This window comes from Argopecten irradians, chromosome 14 (assembly GCF_041381155.1).
Source record: "Argopecten irradians isolate NY chromosome 14, Ai_NY, whole genome shotgun sequence".
Classification (NCBI taxonomy): Eukaryota; Metazoa; Mollusca; class Bivalvia; order Pectinida; family Pectinidae; genus Argopecten; species Argopecten irradians.
Window position 1 is genome coordinate 21,514,026 of NC_091147.1, and position 16,876 is coordinate 21,530,901.

General features: G+C 32.8%; 1 protein-coding gene across 2 annotated transcripts in view; it reads left to right on the top strand.

Annotated features, from left to right (window-relative positions):
- Nucleotides 1-150: 150 nt before the first annotated feature.
- LOC138308169 (collagen alpha-4(VI) chain-like) overlaps nucleotides 151-16,876 on the top strand; it is a 31,601-nt gene continuing 14,875 nt past the window's right edge. Inside the window, exons 1-3 of one of the 2 annotated variants that reach the window (XM_069249112.1) lie at nucleotides 151-214; nucleotides 10,784-10,986; nucleotides 11,881-12,085. In XM_069249112.1, coding sequence (XP_069105213.1) covers nucleotides 166-214; nucleotides 10,784-10,986; nucleotides 11,881-12,085 — 457 coding nt within the window. In that variant the 5' untranslated portion in view covers nucleotides 151-165. Of the gene's footprint in view, nucleotides 215-8,341; nucleotides 8,489-10,783; nucleotides 10,987-11,880; nucleotides 12,086-16,876 lie in introns of those variants that run through there. The other variant, XM_069249113.1, reaches the window with a different exon arrangement.

A 16,876-nucleotide genomic window follows, 5' to 3' on the forward strand; every position in this document is an offset into this window, starting at 1 on the left:
ACCACTCAGTCCCTCGACCAATGCAAAATGTGTATATCTATGAGTCAAATACAAAAAAACAATCATCTAAAACTTGCATACTTTCTCATTGTCTGTTTTTAGATTATCCTTCTACCATATTCATTAGTGGATATCATTGTAAGACTTGTGACCATAGACGGAGAAATGATCAAACACTTACCACAAGGTTTGGTCACAGAACACCATCCTCGCCGTAAGTATTGGTAAAAGTAAAAGTTTTACAACTTCCATTCAGAAACCCAATCTATGCCCAAAGTATGCTGTATGGCGTCCATCTCACAGGTGTTTGGTCATTTAACAATGTATTTTCCGCTAGACAAATATCGTAGCAATGGAGGCATAACTAATAAGGTAGACACATTACACAATGCAGATTGTGTGGATTGATGTGATAACACTGACTTTGTTATATCCATTCATACATAATGTCCATTATCAACATATGAATTAATCTCTACTGATTACAATTGAAGGGTTACCTCCCTTGGAGGAAGGTATCAATTGTAAATTTGTTTCTTTCTGTGTCTTGATTAAGGGGCATATCGCCTTGAAAATATGACAATGTTTTGTCCACATAGTTGAGGTCACTTAATTGTCCCATAGTTACTACTTCAAGCAATCAGTATCCTGCAGACATTAGTTTATAAGAATTTAGTGTTAATACAACTACTGGACATTATTTCTTTGTCCCATTTACATTGCACAGATATATTACTAGTAAATCCCAATATCTCCAATTACGAAGTAAATCAAAATCCCCAGTTTTGGCGCCTCTTTATTTACATTACTTGGAGGAATGAATTATCTTTTGATACGAAGTGATTTCGTGGTCCGGTCAAGCAAATATTTGCTGTTTAACATTTTATCCGGAATTTTGTTCTGGAAGTGTTGGATGTAGCATTGCTTAAAAGTGAAAACTGGGGTCAAAAAATGAAATGATTGTTAGAAAATCAAACAAGATTAAACAAATATACAACTAATTTTAGATAATGGAAAATCTGCCAAAGAAGATATTTTTGTCGACATTGGAATTGGTAAATTGATCTTAGTAACTATATCAATTCGGGATGCAATCATCCTTTGGCATTAATTACTTATAGTTTCAGAAACTCTAAAGCGAATCCTGTTATAACGAGTTATTTTTCCTGGTCCCATGGGATTTGTAATAGTGAAGTTTAACTGTAAATATATCAGGAATATACACAATATTTGAAATTTACCAAATCAATCACTAAGTAGCTGGTTAAAAATTCAGGACGGACTTGAAGGCTAAAAAGTGCACAAATCATACATAGTTCTCTACATCAAATGTACTAAGCAGTGGTTCATTTAGTGGATATGTAAATGCTTTCATAAAGACACACATCTTTATACAAAATCATAAGTAAAACCGTATGTTTTGTTAAAGAAAATGATACGATTCTGTACATTTGTGCATAGTCATCATAATTAAGTAGCGTAAATTGATTAATAATATACCCTTTAATGTATTTAATCGCTCAGTCAAGGTAGCGTTTTTCTGTTATTGTGTTATTGCAGGCCCATGCAGATACGATCATTTTCACTTAGCACAATTTAAGAAAAATAACAGAAAGGTTGTTTTGTTGTAAATACAATGGCTTATGTGAAGTATAAACAAAATAGATGATCGTATATATATTGTATCGTTACATATATTTCTTTTTGAAATCAGAATAACGTGACAGATCTCTGATTGATGTGAATTAGTCATATTTAAGACTTAAACAACCAAGTGACTGAATTCCCCACTACGTGCAGACATGCGGAATATGTATCTTTAATTGTTTGAGCACCTGAATATAGCTTTGCGTGACGTCATTGCATTGTACTGGTCCCACGCTGAAAAGACAATACTAAACCGGAGCTGACTGAACACAGACAACCAATGTGCACTGTACTGTAGATGTGACTTGTAGTCCAGTAAAGATAGGGTGTTACCCAAAATTTTTTTATACATATCTGACTTTGTTTTATACAAGAAAAAAGTCGCCACAAAGTTTGGGAAAGTGTTTTTCTTGACCCCAAAAAAAATCAGAAAAATAGGGTTATTTGCATAATTTGCGAACTTTGAAGCCAAATATAAACTTACATGGATATCATGAGATACTAAAAAATCTACTGTATGGCAAGAACGATATTAGGATAGCACAGAATGCCAAAAACATAAGTTGAAATCAACACAGGGAAAAAGTATGACAACAAGAAAATTGCACAATTATGTCCTTGTAACAGCCAAACATGCTTTTGTTGGATTGTTAGGATAAAAAATTGTTATTATCAACAATACCATTGATACTCATTTTCGTGGAATCTTTTAAAATAAAACTTGTTGATTAAAGGATTTAAAAGTAAAACGTTTTACTTTCACTACCTGAGATAACATGGATGCCCAAAGTTGGTATTTGGCCTTTTCCAATGATGTATTTAAGTCCAAATTGAATAATATGTCTTTTTTATTCAAGAATTATTCAGTAAGTACCGTCTCAAGTGTTTAGATAGTTATTAATTCAGATTTTATGTAGGCTATTCTCACCTAAAAGAGACAACTATATCAAGATATCCACAAATATAAAAGACGTGAGGCCGATCAAATCCTCATTTAGTGTCAATTTGAGTAAACTTCTGAAATTGGTTAAGTCCTTAAGTTGAAATATCAAAAATGTGAATATCTCTTTTGTGAGTTATCAGACTGCAAAATCCTTTGGCAGAAATTACCACCATAATGGAGCGTTCTTCATAAAGTGAGATTGAAGTTTCTATTGAACAAATATCCATAATGGAACCGGATAGGGGTTACACAATTTTCAATGAGATAAAGGAATAAAATAAGAGCTCAGTTTCAATTTTATAGCTGAAAATCATCACAGTTCCGATTTATTTACTGGCAAAATTTATTGACAAACGAATAAAGCATATTCGAAAAATTAAGATTTTTGTATTGCAGATTTATGGACTTAGACATATTTTGGTATTCAGCCAAATTAACGTGATAGGAAGTTTTTAGAACTACATAAGATGTCCATATCTATACCGTTTTTACAACAAATTATCAAAATAACAAGTACAAAATATACAAAAAAGGATATAACATATTTAGAAGCATTTGCTTTTTTATTTTCCGAAATATTAGCTACCCAAATAGGTGTTTTGCCAAAAATCTAAGTATAAAAACACTTCAAATTGGCACGATCAGTCAACTTGACAGGTTAATATTTAGTTTTTTTCTAGCTAATGTTTTATCGATCATGCATTAATATCAAAGAAAAAGTAATCCTCTAAGACATAAAACATAAACTAATATTGTTCAGGGTATCATTTTATAAATGTTTGCATCTAAAAAGAACAAAAATGGTAATGCTAGCTAAATTCAAAAGGTTTTAAGCCGTTTTCATCGTTCTTTATTTCTTAGATTGACTGAAATTATTGTATCATTTCAACTTATTTGTACTTACCTAGAGTTTGTCTTACTATATACCCGATTTCATATTTCAAATATTGCAAAATTAGCAGATATTATACTTTTAAAGTGGTCAAAAGTGTGATTTCTTTATATTTTCTTATTTTTCGGGTGTTGAAAAAACGACTTTCCGAGCATATGATTTTTGGCGACTTTTTCATGGTAAAATACTAAGATCCTCCAACCCAAAAAGCAGAAAACAAATTCTGTTGCAATAATTTGGAGGTTAGGCCTCTATTTTTCGTATTTTTACTGGACTATTGTGTATAGGTCACAAAAAGGAGTATCGGGTTTCATAACTTTGTGAATCGTATTGCTTTGTATTAAATCATTATTATATGAATTTACGGGAAATCAATATTAATATTGTTGGTGGATGAATACAATCAAAATATTACTTCAAACATTCTAGTTCATGTGAATCAAAAATATAGTGTGTTTAAGAGGACAATTACATCAATCTTTACTGCATCGCAAAAAAGGACTCAAGAAAAGGTATCAGGATAGTTAGGATGAGGCTAATGACTTTATTAACTATAATGGTATTATCATTCCAGATTGGACGTCAATCTTGTCTATAAACGCTATTAAAACGATGTCATTATTTTGTGCATTAAGTATCTTTTTCGGTCAATTTTTCCTATATTAAACTTGTATTACTATAGAATTTTGCAATGAAGAGTTCATACAAATACTGTAAATGAAAGAAAAATCATAAAGTGGTGTCCTTCTGTTAATGTGAATCAAAGATAGCCATTTGATAAAATGTTTACACTATCTTCCAAACTGTTTTTGATGATAAGCATAGCTGTTTGCAAAATTGTCAAACAATTATATTCTTAAAAGAAAAAGAAATCTGTAACACAAAAAGATTCATAATAGAAATAAAATTGATAAAGCTAAACTGGCGTCGTACTGGTTATTTGAGTGACTAATTTGTGGTAAAAATGCGACATATCTACTCTCGATTACAAGTGGGAAACACTTAAATTCAAAATGGCCTCCAAATTTGTATTCCATCATCAGAGGTCATAGTTTGGCACCTTAGTTTTTATATTAGTCACTTACTACTACCATTTGTTTGGACAATCACAAAAAAAAAAATCCTGATCAACATTGAAAGAGACTTCGACTCCACTAAAACCACACCTGAGATTGATTTTCTGATAATCCTGTTTGCTTATATAAACTTTTTGCATATGTTTAAATTATTTTATTTTATCATCGCCACCAAGAGGTGGAGGGCCTGTGGTATATTGTCTCGACATATGACATATACTACAGGCTCTCCAATTCTTGGTTGCGAGTTCGAATCCCATGTGGGGTAGTTGTCAGGTAATGACCACTGGTCGGTGGTTTTTATCCGGATACTCAGACTTTCCTGCACCAACAAACGTGGCACGTCCTTACATGATCCTTGCTGTTAATATGACGTTAAACTAATAAAACCCAAACCTATCATCCAATAGCGTTAAATAGTACCATTGACAGTTTAAAATCATTCAAGTCACTTCAAACTCAGAACTACCTATTAAAAATTGATAATGAGGCCACAACTGTTCAGGCCACCGATTAGTCCTTCGCCAATCATATCATTACTATAAATTAAGAGCGAACATCATTGAGGTGTAATATGCAAATTCAAACAAGGCAAAGGCAAAATTTACCTAATCTGCCACGTTACCTTGGAAACGTATTCCTTCTTTGCGATAATGACAACACAGTTGTGTCCCTTGATCACACTCTAGTAAAACAGTATTAGCTTGTTGAAAAGTTATTTCACATCCATATGCATTAATGATCTAAAATAATTTGAGTCATAAGCATAAGAAACATTAATATAACTCCTTTCAGTTGACACTAACGGACTGGTGAATGATAACTGGAAAACAAAAACGACATCGACATTTCACATATTTAATCGCCCGTTTCATCATGCCATAGTCACGCAATACCTGCTGGATCAATATACATGTATAGATATATTTGAGATTTGCTATCATCAATTCTAATACTAGTAATGCCCCATTCGTTTTTGTCATACAATACACGAACACTGACTACTTATATAATTAGAAAGATGAGTTGAATGATAATTCAAGGGGAACAACTCTGCCTTCCCTATTGTCAACCAAATCACAGTGATGTTCGTGTGATTAAAGTGTAGATATGGTTAAATTTACTTTCCATTGGCAGACGACAATAAAGACATAATTAGATGTGTGTAACCCACTGTAATGATATTTTTAATATTGATCAGTCGCAGTCTTTGAAAGGACATGTTACGCTGTATAAAAATTAAAACAATACATTGAAGTCATCCGCATAGTATATCAGATGCGGTATAGACCGGTATGTTACTTTAGCATTGAAAACGTGTTATGTTTTTCGAGTAACATATTATTCACAAGTCAGATTAGCTCAGTGTGACTTTCCGCTCTCATTCTGTCCGAGAAATCCAATGCATTCCTTTTAAATTATCAATATATGAAAAAAGTCAAGCAAAAATGCAAGTGATCTTTTAAATATTCGAGCTCGTTTAAAATTTCTTTATTCAGATCTTTTTTATGTTGCAACGCTTGAAATCGAAACTGGGTAATTGCATTCCATAAAAAGTAACATCGAAAAAAAAGGTTATACAATAATCCGAATCGTTGTTAGATTTTATATCCTTTTCAATCCGGTAAGATATTATTTTTAAAGTAATGAAATTGCAGTCTCTAAATATGCTTCATTTTATAGCATAACGAGTTATATAGTTCTGTAAACGTATACTTTTATAGCGCTTATCGAGCCATAAACGTTGCACTAAAACATGATTACACTACTTGTATCTTCTTTATATTGTTTACATAGTCAAAGATGCTCCACCGCTGACAAACGTTATTTTTCCACTATCAAAAACATGAGCAGGCGATTTAATATTTTTCTTCAGTTAAAAAAGTTACTTACTTTACACCATTACCACCATTGAAAAGTTTGAGCTTCTAATTTTACTTCAAGTTAAAAATATAAAAAAAAATTAATTGCATCCCGAAAAAAAACCATGTCACTATATCCTATATGGAATGAAATACTGATTGCTTATGTACCAAAGGTAAAATAAATTATTTTATTACATTTTTTGTGCTAATTATACATATATATACACGATTAAATACCAATTACTGTTTAAGTGATCAATATCATGTATTCCCTGTCGGCGCTGGAGCATGTTTAATGGTTATCTGCATCAATGCATTACTTTAAGAGATAACATTTGTGAATGAAAAATAAGTATATATTGACGCAAGTAGCTTGTAAATGTGTCTGAAATTAGGTGAATATGAATCAAATAAAAATATTCTAATACAATAAACATGACATATCACCTGTCTCCAAATGTTGATTCGGTGCAAAAGTACAATGTGCATTACTATGGAAAGATAAAGGAGAAGATGACTTGTAGAAATGTTTTAATATATCACTTACAAAGCAAGCCTAAGAAGGAATCGTGTTTCAAATCACAAGTTTAATACATTCAACAACATATTATTAGCTGACTACAACTATACTATATACGCAAAATCGCCACTTGAATTCCTTTTCAACATAAAATCCGATGTACGGGGCTCAAATTGATACAACTCTTTTGTAATTGAAATCAACTTTGTGTTTACAAAAGTTTTTTTTTCTTAATTCTGTTACGACCGATTCTGTCTTGATTTATAGAATTAACTTTCAGTGGACAAAAAAAAAATTAAGTAGGGAAACGTCAGTTTTGTCATGATAACATTTATTTTCGAACACAAATTTCATTAAGATGCTCTACCACCGATAGAGCATCAATGATATTCATCATTTGAACTATAACTGATTGATTTTTATCGTGTATATACATCTGTGTCAAATTAACATACAATTACATATGAATTAATTCACATATAAATTAATTCATTATGTTTTTAGTTTATGCGCAATCAGTACTTTATTCAATATAGGGCATAGTGCCCTGGAGTTTTTTTGGGACGCAATTAATTATTTTTTTAATATTTATGCATAGAAGTAACGTGTGAGGCTCAAACTTTTCAATGCTGGAAATAGTGTAAAATAAGTAATGTTTGTAACTAGAGAAAAATACAAATTCGTCTGCTCCTGGTTTTGATAGGGAAACAAATACCATTTGTCAGCGGTGTAGAATACATTTTTTTCCTGAAGCCAACGGATATTCTTTTGAGTTTTTTTAAGAGAAATGTAAAAATTAATACCAAATTCAGTTTTTGTAACAAATTATATCTGTGTACACAAAATTGAGTTTTGATTACAAATTTAGGCACCCCGTACATCGAAGTAGTAATTATTAAATGCTTAATTTACTGGCAGCATAGGATTAGAACTGACATTCTCTAAACTGTGGAGTAGATGGGACACCGATTATGTTGTGGGATTTGGAAGGGCGTGGAAGTGAATATAGAGATCCATAAAGTTAGACACGAATGAGTTACATTTACACGTAAAGCTTGTTCGCGAATTCATTTCTTAGAATCTGAAGTAAAGGTTGCGACATGTTTTAAACCATTGAAGCAAGCCTTATGAACACATTATATAATAATAATTTGATACAAATTTGTTTTTCACAAAGGGATTTCATTAATTAACAAGTGTATAAGACCACCTTGAAGGAGTAACCGTCCTTTGTACGACATCGTCACAAACTGCATACTTTTAAGCGACTAGTACGTAAACCATTGGCGTAATGCAGATGAAGGCGATATTATACCGTATAAGGGGTTCTGAAAACAAAATAAAACGATGTGTACTTGTTCAACTTTTTAATATCCATTCTCATTCTTTATAATCATTAGACCCGTCGTCTGTATCTTAGCTATCCATTGTGAGGAGAGACACCTAGACAATTTTATATCGTATTATACAACAGTATTGTAACCCGTGCACTACTTCCTGGTTAGACAATCAGGAACAAAGGTAGCATGGACATGGACTATACAGGTACGTTTACCTCACGCTCTGCTTAAATATGTATCTTTATTCTTTATCACCCCATTGCCGATGGAAGAAAAGCTTAAAGTTTATCATCTTATTGTTCAATATATATTGCTTCGATTCTAGTTTGAATATAATGGGGTAAATTATTGCCCAAACACTTTGAAATAGATTGCTTAAATTGCTCATTTAGAGAATGGGGCGAATTCGCCAGGTATATTTATTAGTGATTCGTTAGAGAATTTGGACTATCCAAGAATATGATAAGCAGATACTTTAATCTGCTTGTAACTTGATTAACAGAAGGGCAGGGATATTTGCTTACTGTTAAGTATATATTTTGAAAGTCAAACATTAAAAATGGAATGAATCTGGATTCAGAACTAAATATGATTTATTTAATTACTGTTTAGTGATATTCGATGTGAATCAATGTACATGTGTTCATTTTTATTCAAATATTTTATTATATGCAGATTACTATTGATTAAATTGATCGTTCATGCGTTTATGAAATTTGCAAGGTAAATTACATCAAAAGCACATTTAAGATATTTCTCACGATATTAGATTTGTCGAATATACAATCGTGAAATGTCACAATGTTAAAAAAAATAAATATTGAGTAAATTCGTGTATTATGACAACGGTTGTTTGCATTGTAAAATCGCCGATTTGATTTCATCAACAAATAGAACATGGTTCGTCATTTTCTAATCTTTAAAAAATAAACAACTAAGAAAATCAAGAATGAATCCATTTTGGTGTAGTTTTAATTGCAGACATTACACGAAAACCATACTTCAAATTGTTAGTATAATCAATTGAAATGTGTGTGATTTAACGAATACATACGATTAAGTATATCCATTTATACAAAATCGTGCATGGTGTATGCTCCATTTCCAAACTTATCTTATCCATAGGCTAGTCGTAATATATGTGAAACAAAAGCACATCCTCAAAGCTACCAACTTTATATACATATACAACTGCGGTTGACGGGATTTCGAAGCAAAAAAGGGATATCTTTTTCATTGACCAACAACTTTGTAGTTGATAAAAAGACCACACCGTAAAATATACCAGTACAGTAGAAGATTACTGATTCTGAATTTTAATAATAATTCTGCGTCACTGAAACAGAGTAATGTAACTAATACCACTTTGAAGAATACACCAGGTCGTCTTTCATCCGCTTTTCGTCTTGTTCACTTGTCACTGGATAATAATAATGCCATATCTACACGTTTTATAAGCCTTAACATTATCTGTTAATACAGATGCGTGTGTATTTAAAATATGCAGATGACGAAAATGTACAAGGAAGGAAATTCGCGTGATTCGGATTTCACTATATGAATTACCTCAGTGACTCTCCGCTGTGTAACTGATAACTTTCTGCCGTCACCAGTTCTCTGTGTTATGTTGCAATGTTTGCATTACAGTCACTTTACCTTAGTAATTTGACAAAAAATATCGTATTTATTCACAGTAGCATGTGAAATTGATCATACATATGTATAGTAGTAACTATACAGCGGTTTAACCTGTCCCAGTCCCGGTGTAATCCGGTGGAGGGGTTTCGCACTAAGCGTTAATCTGAATCGGACAATGCAGCCGTATCGAGTGAAGAAAAACGTAATAATGTCAAAAGCCATATCATAAGACTACCGGCATGAATTTTCACAACTACAATTACAAATGGTTTTCGTCTGATCTTGTTACAGCATATCTTTGCACAGTCTATATTTATGCATTTTTTCTAAATTATGTCCAATTCAAAGGTACAACAAATTTGACGAAGTATATACAATAAATTAAGAGTTTTAGTAAATACTCACTTCAACTTTCACATGTGTTATACAAACTATATGTCATATCGGATACCCAAATGGATCAGGTGGCTGCATTTTTATCATTTTCATGCATCATTTAAGGCAAGATTGCGGTAAATGATTAAAGTTTTTTTAAAGAATCGAATATAAGATTTGATTAGTGAAGTGATGTTTTCCTGCGCCTTTAAAATATTTTTAGTTTCATTTACGGAATGACAGCTATCACATGCAGCAGACTTGGTATTATTTAGTACATCGCAGTCACTATGACACTAGAAATATTTAACAACGTCTTCGGAAAATATAGATAATTATTATCTTACCGTAAATGGAGACAACACCTATATATAATATGAATTTAAATAAAATTCTAACATAGCAATCAATGATCAATGTTATGACAGACTACCTTTTATTTGGATATACTTAACATTAAGAGGTCACTTAAATATTTTGCATTCAGATCCTAACGTAGATTATCTTGGACGGACAAAGAAAAGAGGGCAACCTACACCCGGTTACCACAAGTATTATACGGATGAGGAGGTCTGGGCGAGATTATCTTACGACAATCAAACTTTCCATGATGATACAAGCTACACTCATGTGCATGACAGGAACATGATATCGGGCATACCAAAATGGACCGAGTCAAACCGACCAGGGGTATAATTTATACACATTATCGCAGTTAATTACGTTATAACTACCATTAAGAACAAACAAAGGTGTTTTATTGCAAACTTTTTATCATCTTCGTTACCTAAAGCTTCCGATTACGTTAAACACCACAATTCACGGAGCGCAACGTAATCAGAAGCCTTGACTGTATGTCTGGATGATGAAGCTAATATTTTACTTCCACTCCCTACCTCTAGGTATCTTCGAAACTCCAGGGGTTATCATTGCTGTCGTTATATCCACTCCTGGACTATAGTTAAACTTAAGGCAAAAGAACAGAACAGGTACTTCAATCTTTTGATGTTCATCAGAAGAATCGTATAACGGTCACAGTAGTTGACTGTGTGACTTTGAAGTTGGGCGTCACTGTCTCTGTAGTATTCAAAGGAAGTCTTTGCAGGCCTGTGACTGGTCAGATTTGTTCTCTTGAATTGCCTTTAGTTTTACTATTAGATACTCCAATGGTAGATGTAACGTCAGTAATACAAACCCCTTTGGTATAGAGGATGACCTCGCGGTCGTAATTTGAAGACCAATCTAGTCAAACTATCGCAATTATCGTTTATTGTTTTGATGACCACAACTTGTAGGAAGAAGTAAATAATTAATTAGTATTCAAACATTTGACATAATATACACCGCCTTAATATAGCATTTAGAATAGCCGGTAATATGTGTGTGAGGGTTAATGGATGGGTAATTCAAATTTACAAAGAAATCTTTTTTCTGTTTTGACCCACGAAATAAAAGGTTATACGGGTCAAATGCCAATCGAAGTCACTTTTGATTTTATGTATTTATCATCTCTGCTAAACGATTATTATAAATTACAATTACATATATATTGTACATGTACTAAGCGATAACGATTTGTTCCAGAGTCATTCGAGATCTATCGATTTACCCCGCGATGTACCCCTTGATGAATATATACCTAGACACCCTCCCTCCAAGCGCAGTCGTCCCCACCAGTTACCCAGGAAACGGAGCAAACAATCAAAAATTCTACTGTATCCTATTACTGCTATTATACTGGCACTAACGCTAACTGTGGTCCTCCTCGTCATTTTCCTCTCCAGACAAGGTAATCTATAATATTATAGATGTTTATCATATCACTCAACCTCGATACTCAAGTGACTTTCTGTCTTTATAGCCATTTCTGGATTATGTCGTTCTAACATTGAGGATTCTGTGAGCGACAACAGATGAACTCATAATTTAATCCTTTGATGTATGTCGAAAGAAACTTATAACGTTACATTGTATAGATTTGAAGCTGAGCGTTGGTCTTCATAGATCTTCAGAGGAAGTATATGCAGGCCTGTGATAGGTCAGTTGTTGTCTCCTAAACGGCCTTCAGTTTTAAGCTATGACATACTCTAAAAACCTGAAAATATGATGCGGCTTAATTTCTTTAATGAAAGATATTACAGGCTTTTTTTCGAATGGGCTAACTTTCGAGAGTAGTTTAGCGGTAGTCAAATATGGTATGACATATTTACAATCTAATTAAAATTAGACTTGTAATTCTGCTCCACTACGATACTCTTTTGGAGCGTAACGTAGAGTATCGTAGTGGAGCGGAATTACAAGTCTAATTTTAATTAGATTGGACATATTTACGAGGTTTTTAGTTATTTATTTGAGTTAACTCCCTTACTTTTCCTTTTTGTTACAGTAAAATGTCATTATTTTTATAACACTTATGGCAAAGATTATGCAAACAATTTAACATATTCTTTACTTCATAGTAAATTATTTTCAATTATATTTTTATATACAGTTATGTATAAATTTGAATTAAAACGTAATATTCCATCCCAGTTAGTCAGTTTACAGGTGAGGTACATGTAACCAAGCCTATCGCTCCGTTTATCTGTAGGTGCGCGCGGTGAGGCGTGAATGTGATATTCATGATCAAATCAAACAATTGCAATAGGCAGTGTTCTATTGTTTAGAGGGTTAATATTCACTCTATAACAACATCTTAACTTTTGATTGTTTGCAATTTTCAAGCAGATGTAGAAATTATATACTGTAGCTGCAATTGTAATACGGGACAAGGAAGTAATCCCAACCGTTGAGATTACTTCCTTGTCCCATATTTACCATTTGAAGTAATTCGTATCCAACTTACGTTTGATTGGATTCAGTGTTATCTGGAAAATCCTGTTGATATTACTTCCTTGACCCTTGCAATTGTAATACGTAATATTTAAAACAAATGTACAAGATGTATCTTAACTGACCATGTATTGTACGTAAACTTATATACCAATATACTGTGTACATAAATATATGCAATTTGTGTCTCTGCTAATGTCTATGTATATCAATTAATTATAAGGGTGCATGTACTCTTTCTTGAACATATATCAAATTACACTAAATAATAATATGCGTTATAATTACTATACGTTGTCGAGTGCATTCACTTACATGTTTAACTATTAATTACAAGTATTATAAGTTTCATTTTGTAAATTTATCTAAAAGATTGAAGAACAAATATATACATTGTCAACAAACCGATGACATCATTAATGGAATTCGACTACATATAGATATACCATTTTCGTCCGTTACTTTAAACAGGCTGATTTTCGAATAAGGCTTCTTTTCAAGGTGGGTTTTTAGGGTATTCCATACCACAATGATAGTAACATCTGGACTTTCGACTTCAATGATAAACCCATATAAGAGGGGCTGTAAAGTTGTAGAAAATAATAATGTCTTTCAAGGGATTCCATATACAAATGTATTGTGTTTTCATTTCATATTCAAATAATCTATATGAGAGAAGCTGTATTAAATTCGTGTACATAGACATTTGCATAAACAATGACATCTTGCATTTGATATTGATGATTAATACTCTTGGGATCAACATTCTAAAATGTTGCTTGTTACGAGCATTTCCATTGGCTTAAAAATTTACTTTATCAGCCCATAAAGGAAAAAATGGCGTTGCCGTTTGTAACGTCGCTTCTGATTGGCTGAGATGACGGCGTAATAATTTCATAGACAAAAGAGTCCCAAAATGAATTTTAAATGTTGAAGAGATTATCTTTAGTAAATTGAATTATAAGGATTAATTTGAATAGATTTTTTATGTTATTTAGATATAACACAAAAATCTGAGTGTACTCTCATCATAAACCGCTTCGCGGTTTATTTAGAGTACACTCAGATTTTTGTGTTATATCTCCATAACATAAAAAATATATTCAAGTTGATGATTAATACTCTTGGGATCAACATTCTAAACATATGGTATTATACATGTAATATTTTTGCATATGTCACTAGTATAATAAGACCTGGAGCGATTTTCATTGGCTGAAAAAATAAAAACTTCTTAGTCTCGTTTCATAAATTCTCATATAAATGTACGATGTCCCATATCAGCCGACATGGCAACTGCTTCACTAAACTGTAGTTATACACACATTTGTGCTGATTGTCATGGCAACTGCTTTAGTTAAAAGCACTTGCCAACATGTTTTGTCATTTTACTCGTTTGGCAACTGCTTTACTAAAGTAACTATTTTTCATTCTTACACGTGGTCTATATCAGCCGTATTGGCGAATGTTTGGCTTTTGAGACAATTAACATTCCACGCTCATATTTATCTGAGTTTGCCGCTGTACACGTGTACTGATTAAATGACCTTTGAAAAAGGTGACGCAATTTGTGGCTAATGTTGACGTTGAATGAAAATAGACTTTCAGTGAAGTAACTCAGTATACGTTAAATAAAATTTAATACTCATGTTATTCATCTTTAATAATATCAGGTATTATGTGAAAATTTACGTTTTTAGATATTTCGGTGAGTTGAATGCCCGCATTAAGTTACCTCCCTCCTAGACTGGCTACCAGTCCCTTGTATATATTGAAAAAAAATCACTGAAATGTGGTTCGATTTTTTTTGTCCCTTCTACATGTCTGATTAAGTTTCAAACTAAGAGGAGATAATATACACTGGTAGCCCTGTTCTGTTAATTTTCGTTCTTAAACTGTTATTTTAACCATATTCGTGATTTTCTAACTATTTATGTTGGTTATATCTGTTTTACTGTTATTATCAAAATTTTAGTTATCTTAAACTAAAAGCATGTTATTATTTTCTAGCACACGTTATACTTTTGCTGCTGTGTTATCTCTATCTTTGCATGCGTTTGTCTTTTCTAAATGATGTTAGATTTAGTGGCTGATGTTATTATTTATTTTGCATTGTTATTCATTTCATTTCACGTGTTAGTGTCAGCAATGATTGTTAATGATTTTGTTTCCCATGTTATTGCCAGAATGTTACGTGATTTTTATGTGAAACTTTGTTAGCATCAACAGAACTAGCTGCGATGACGTAGCTCTGAACGACGGACGGAAGATTTCTGACAGATGGTCGTCGTCAGAGCTACGATTCCGTCCCATTGCCCGTAGTGTTGCAAAACATCCAGCGGTGAAAATGTTGCATTTCATGTGTGTCATGTAATTGTTTAATTAAATTCAACAATATCAAACATTTTTAACATAAAATGATTATTTATTTACCCACCTCCATGTCTAAATTATGTTTTGAAACACTTTTGAATTGCTCACATCTCCGACACGGCTCACTTGGCCGCCATGATGCTTCTCGTTAGAAAGTCTCGCGCTCCAAATATGGCACCTAGTACCATATATGGAATGACCTACAAATTTTCACTACGGAAGAAATAAATGTTACAAAGTTTTTAACATGAACTTTAAAAAATCTTTTTTGCTTAATTCTTAATAATACTTACATTTGTTCAGTTTCACTATATTTATTCTTAGTTTGTTGGCTTTTCAAAACTTTTAAACATATTTTACCTGTTGAGTGTTTCATTTCGTCACGGTTTCCGGTAAATCAAACATGGCGGCGTATTTGAACAGAAAACATGTGTTGTGTTTGCCTTGGATTTTACCACTAATAGTTGAAGACAGATTATAATCGAAAGGTTTGTGAATTGAATATTGATCATAGTTGTCAGAACAATACAGTTACATAAGGATAATACCCGAAAAATATATTTTTATCAGTCTCAAAGTGCCCGATGTGGATCACATCGGGGCTTGCAACACTAGCGGCAACGGGGTGGAATTCATACCCTGCCGGGAACCGGAGTGGAGGCAGGGTATGATTATTCGTTCTACATCATCAACAGAACATGTGATTATTTACGTGACCACGTTACGAGTATCGTTGGAAACGTTATTTTTTTTGAAAGCGTTATTTTTGTCGTGGAAATACCACTGCCTATTGTTCTCATTGACCCCCTACGGCGACAGCGCAGTGAGCCGGCGGGCGAGCTTCGCTAATGTGTTGACCACTCACCCATAACGAGAGCACGGCTCCCAAGATATAGTCGACTGGCGGTATCGCTGTCACTGTATCGCTACCGTATCGCATGTGCTGTGCAACTGAGCATGGAATATATATAGTTTTCAGTTACTATATTTACAGTTCTTTTTCTCCAAAGTTTGCATTCACTGTATAACTTTATTGAAAATTCCTTACATATTAGGGTTGTGATGGAATCGGCAAGGACGTTTAAATCCTTGGAATCGGTCATAGTTTAACTACACTGTACAAAGATTTGATGTTTTTTAACATATTGTGTATTTCAAGTTTATTGATTATTACGTTATAAATATAATATATAGATATGTTTCTGATAACGTACGTAATCTGTTTTGATTAACGAAATTGTGTACATTTCTTGAATGGCTGATTTATATATATCACAACATTATTTGAGGCATATTTTGGAACAAGTGCTATATATTCAAAATGAACATTACAAAATCTACTATACCGACGGTAATTCTATATGATATGTCGTAT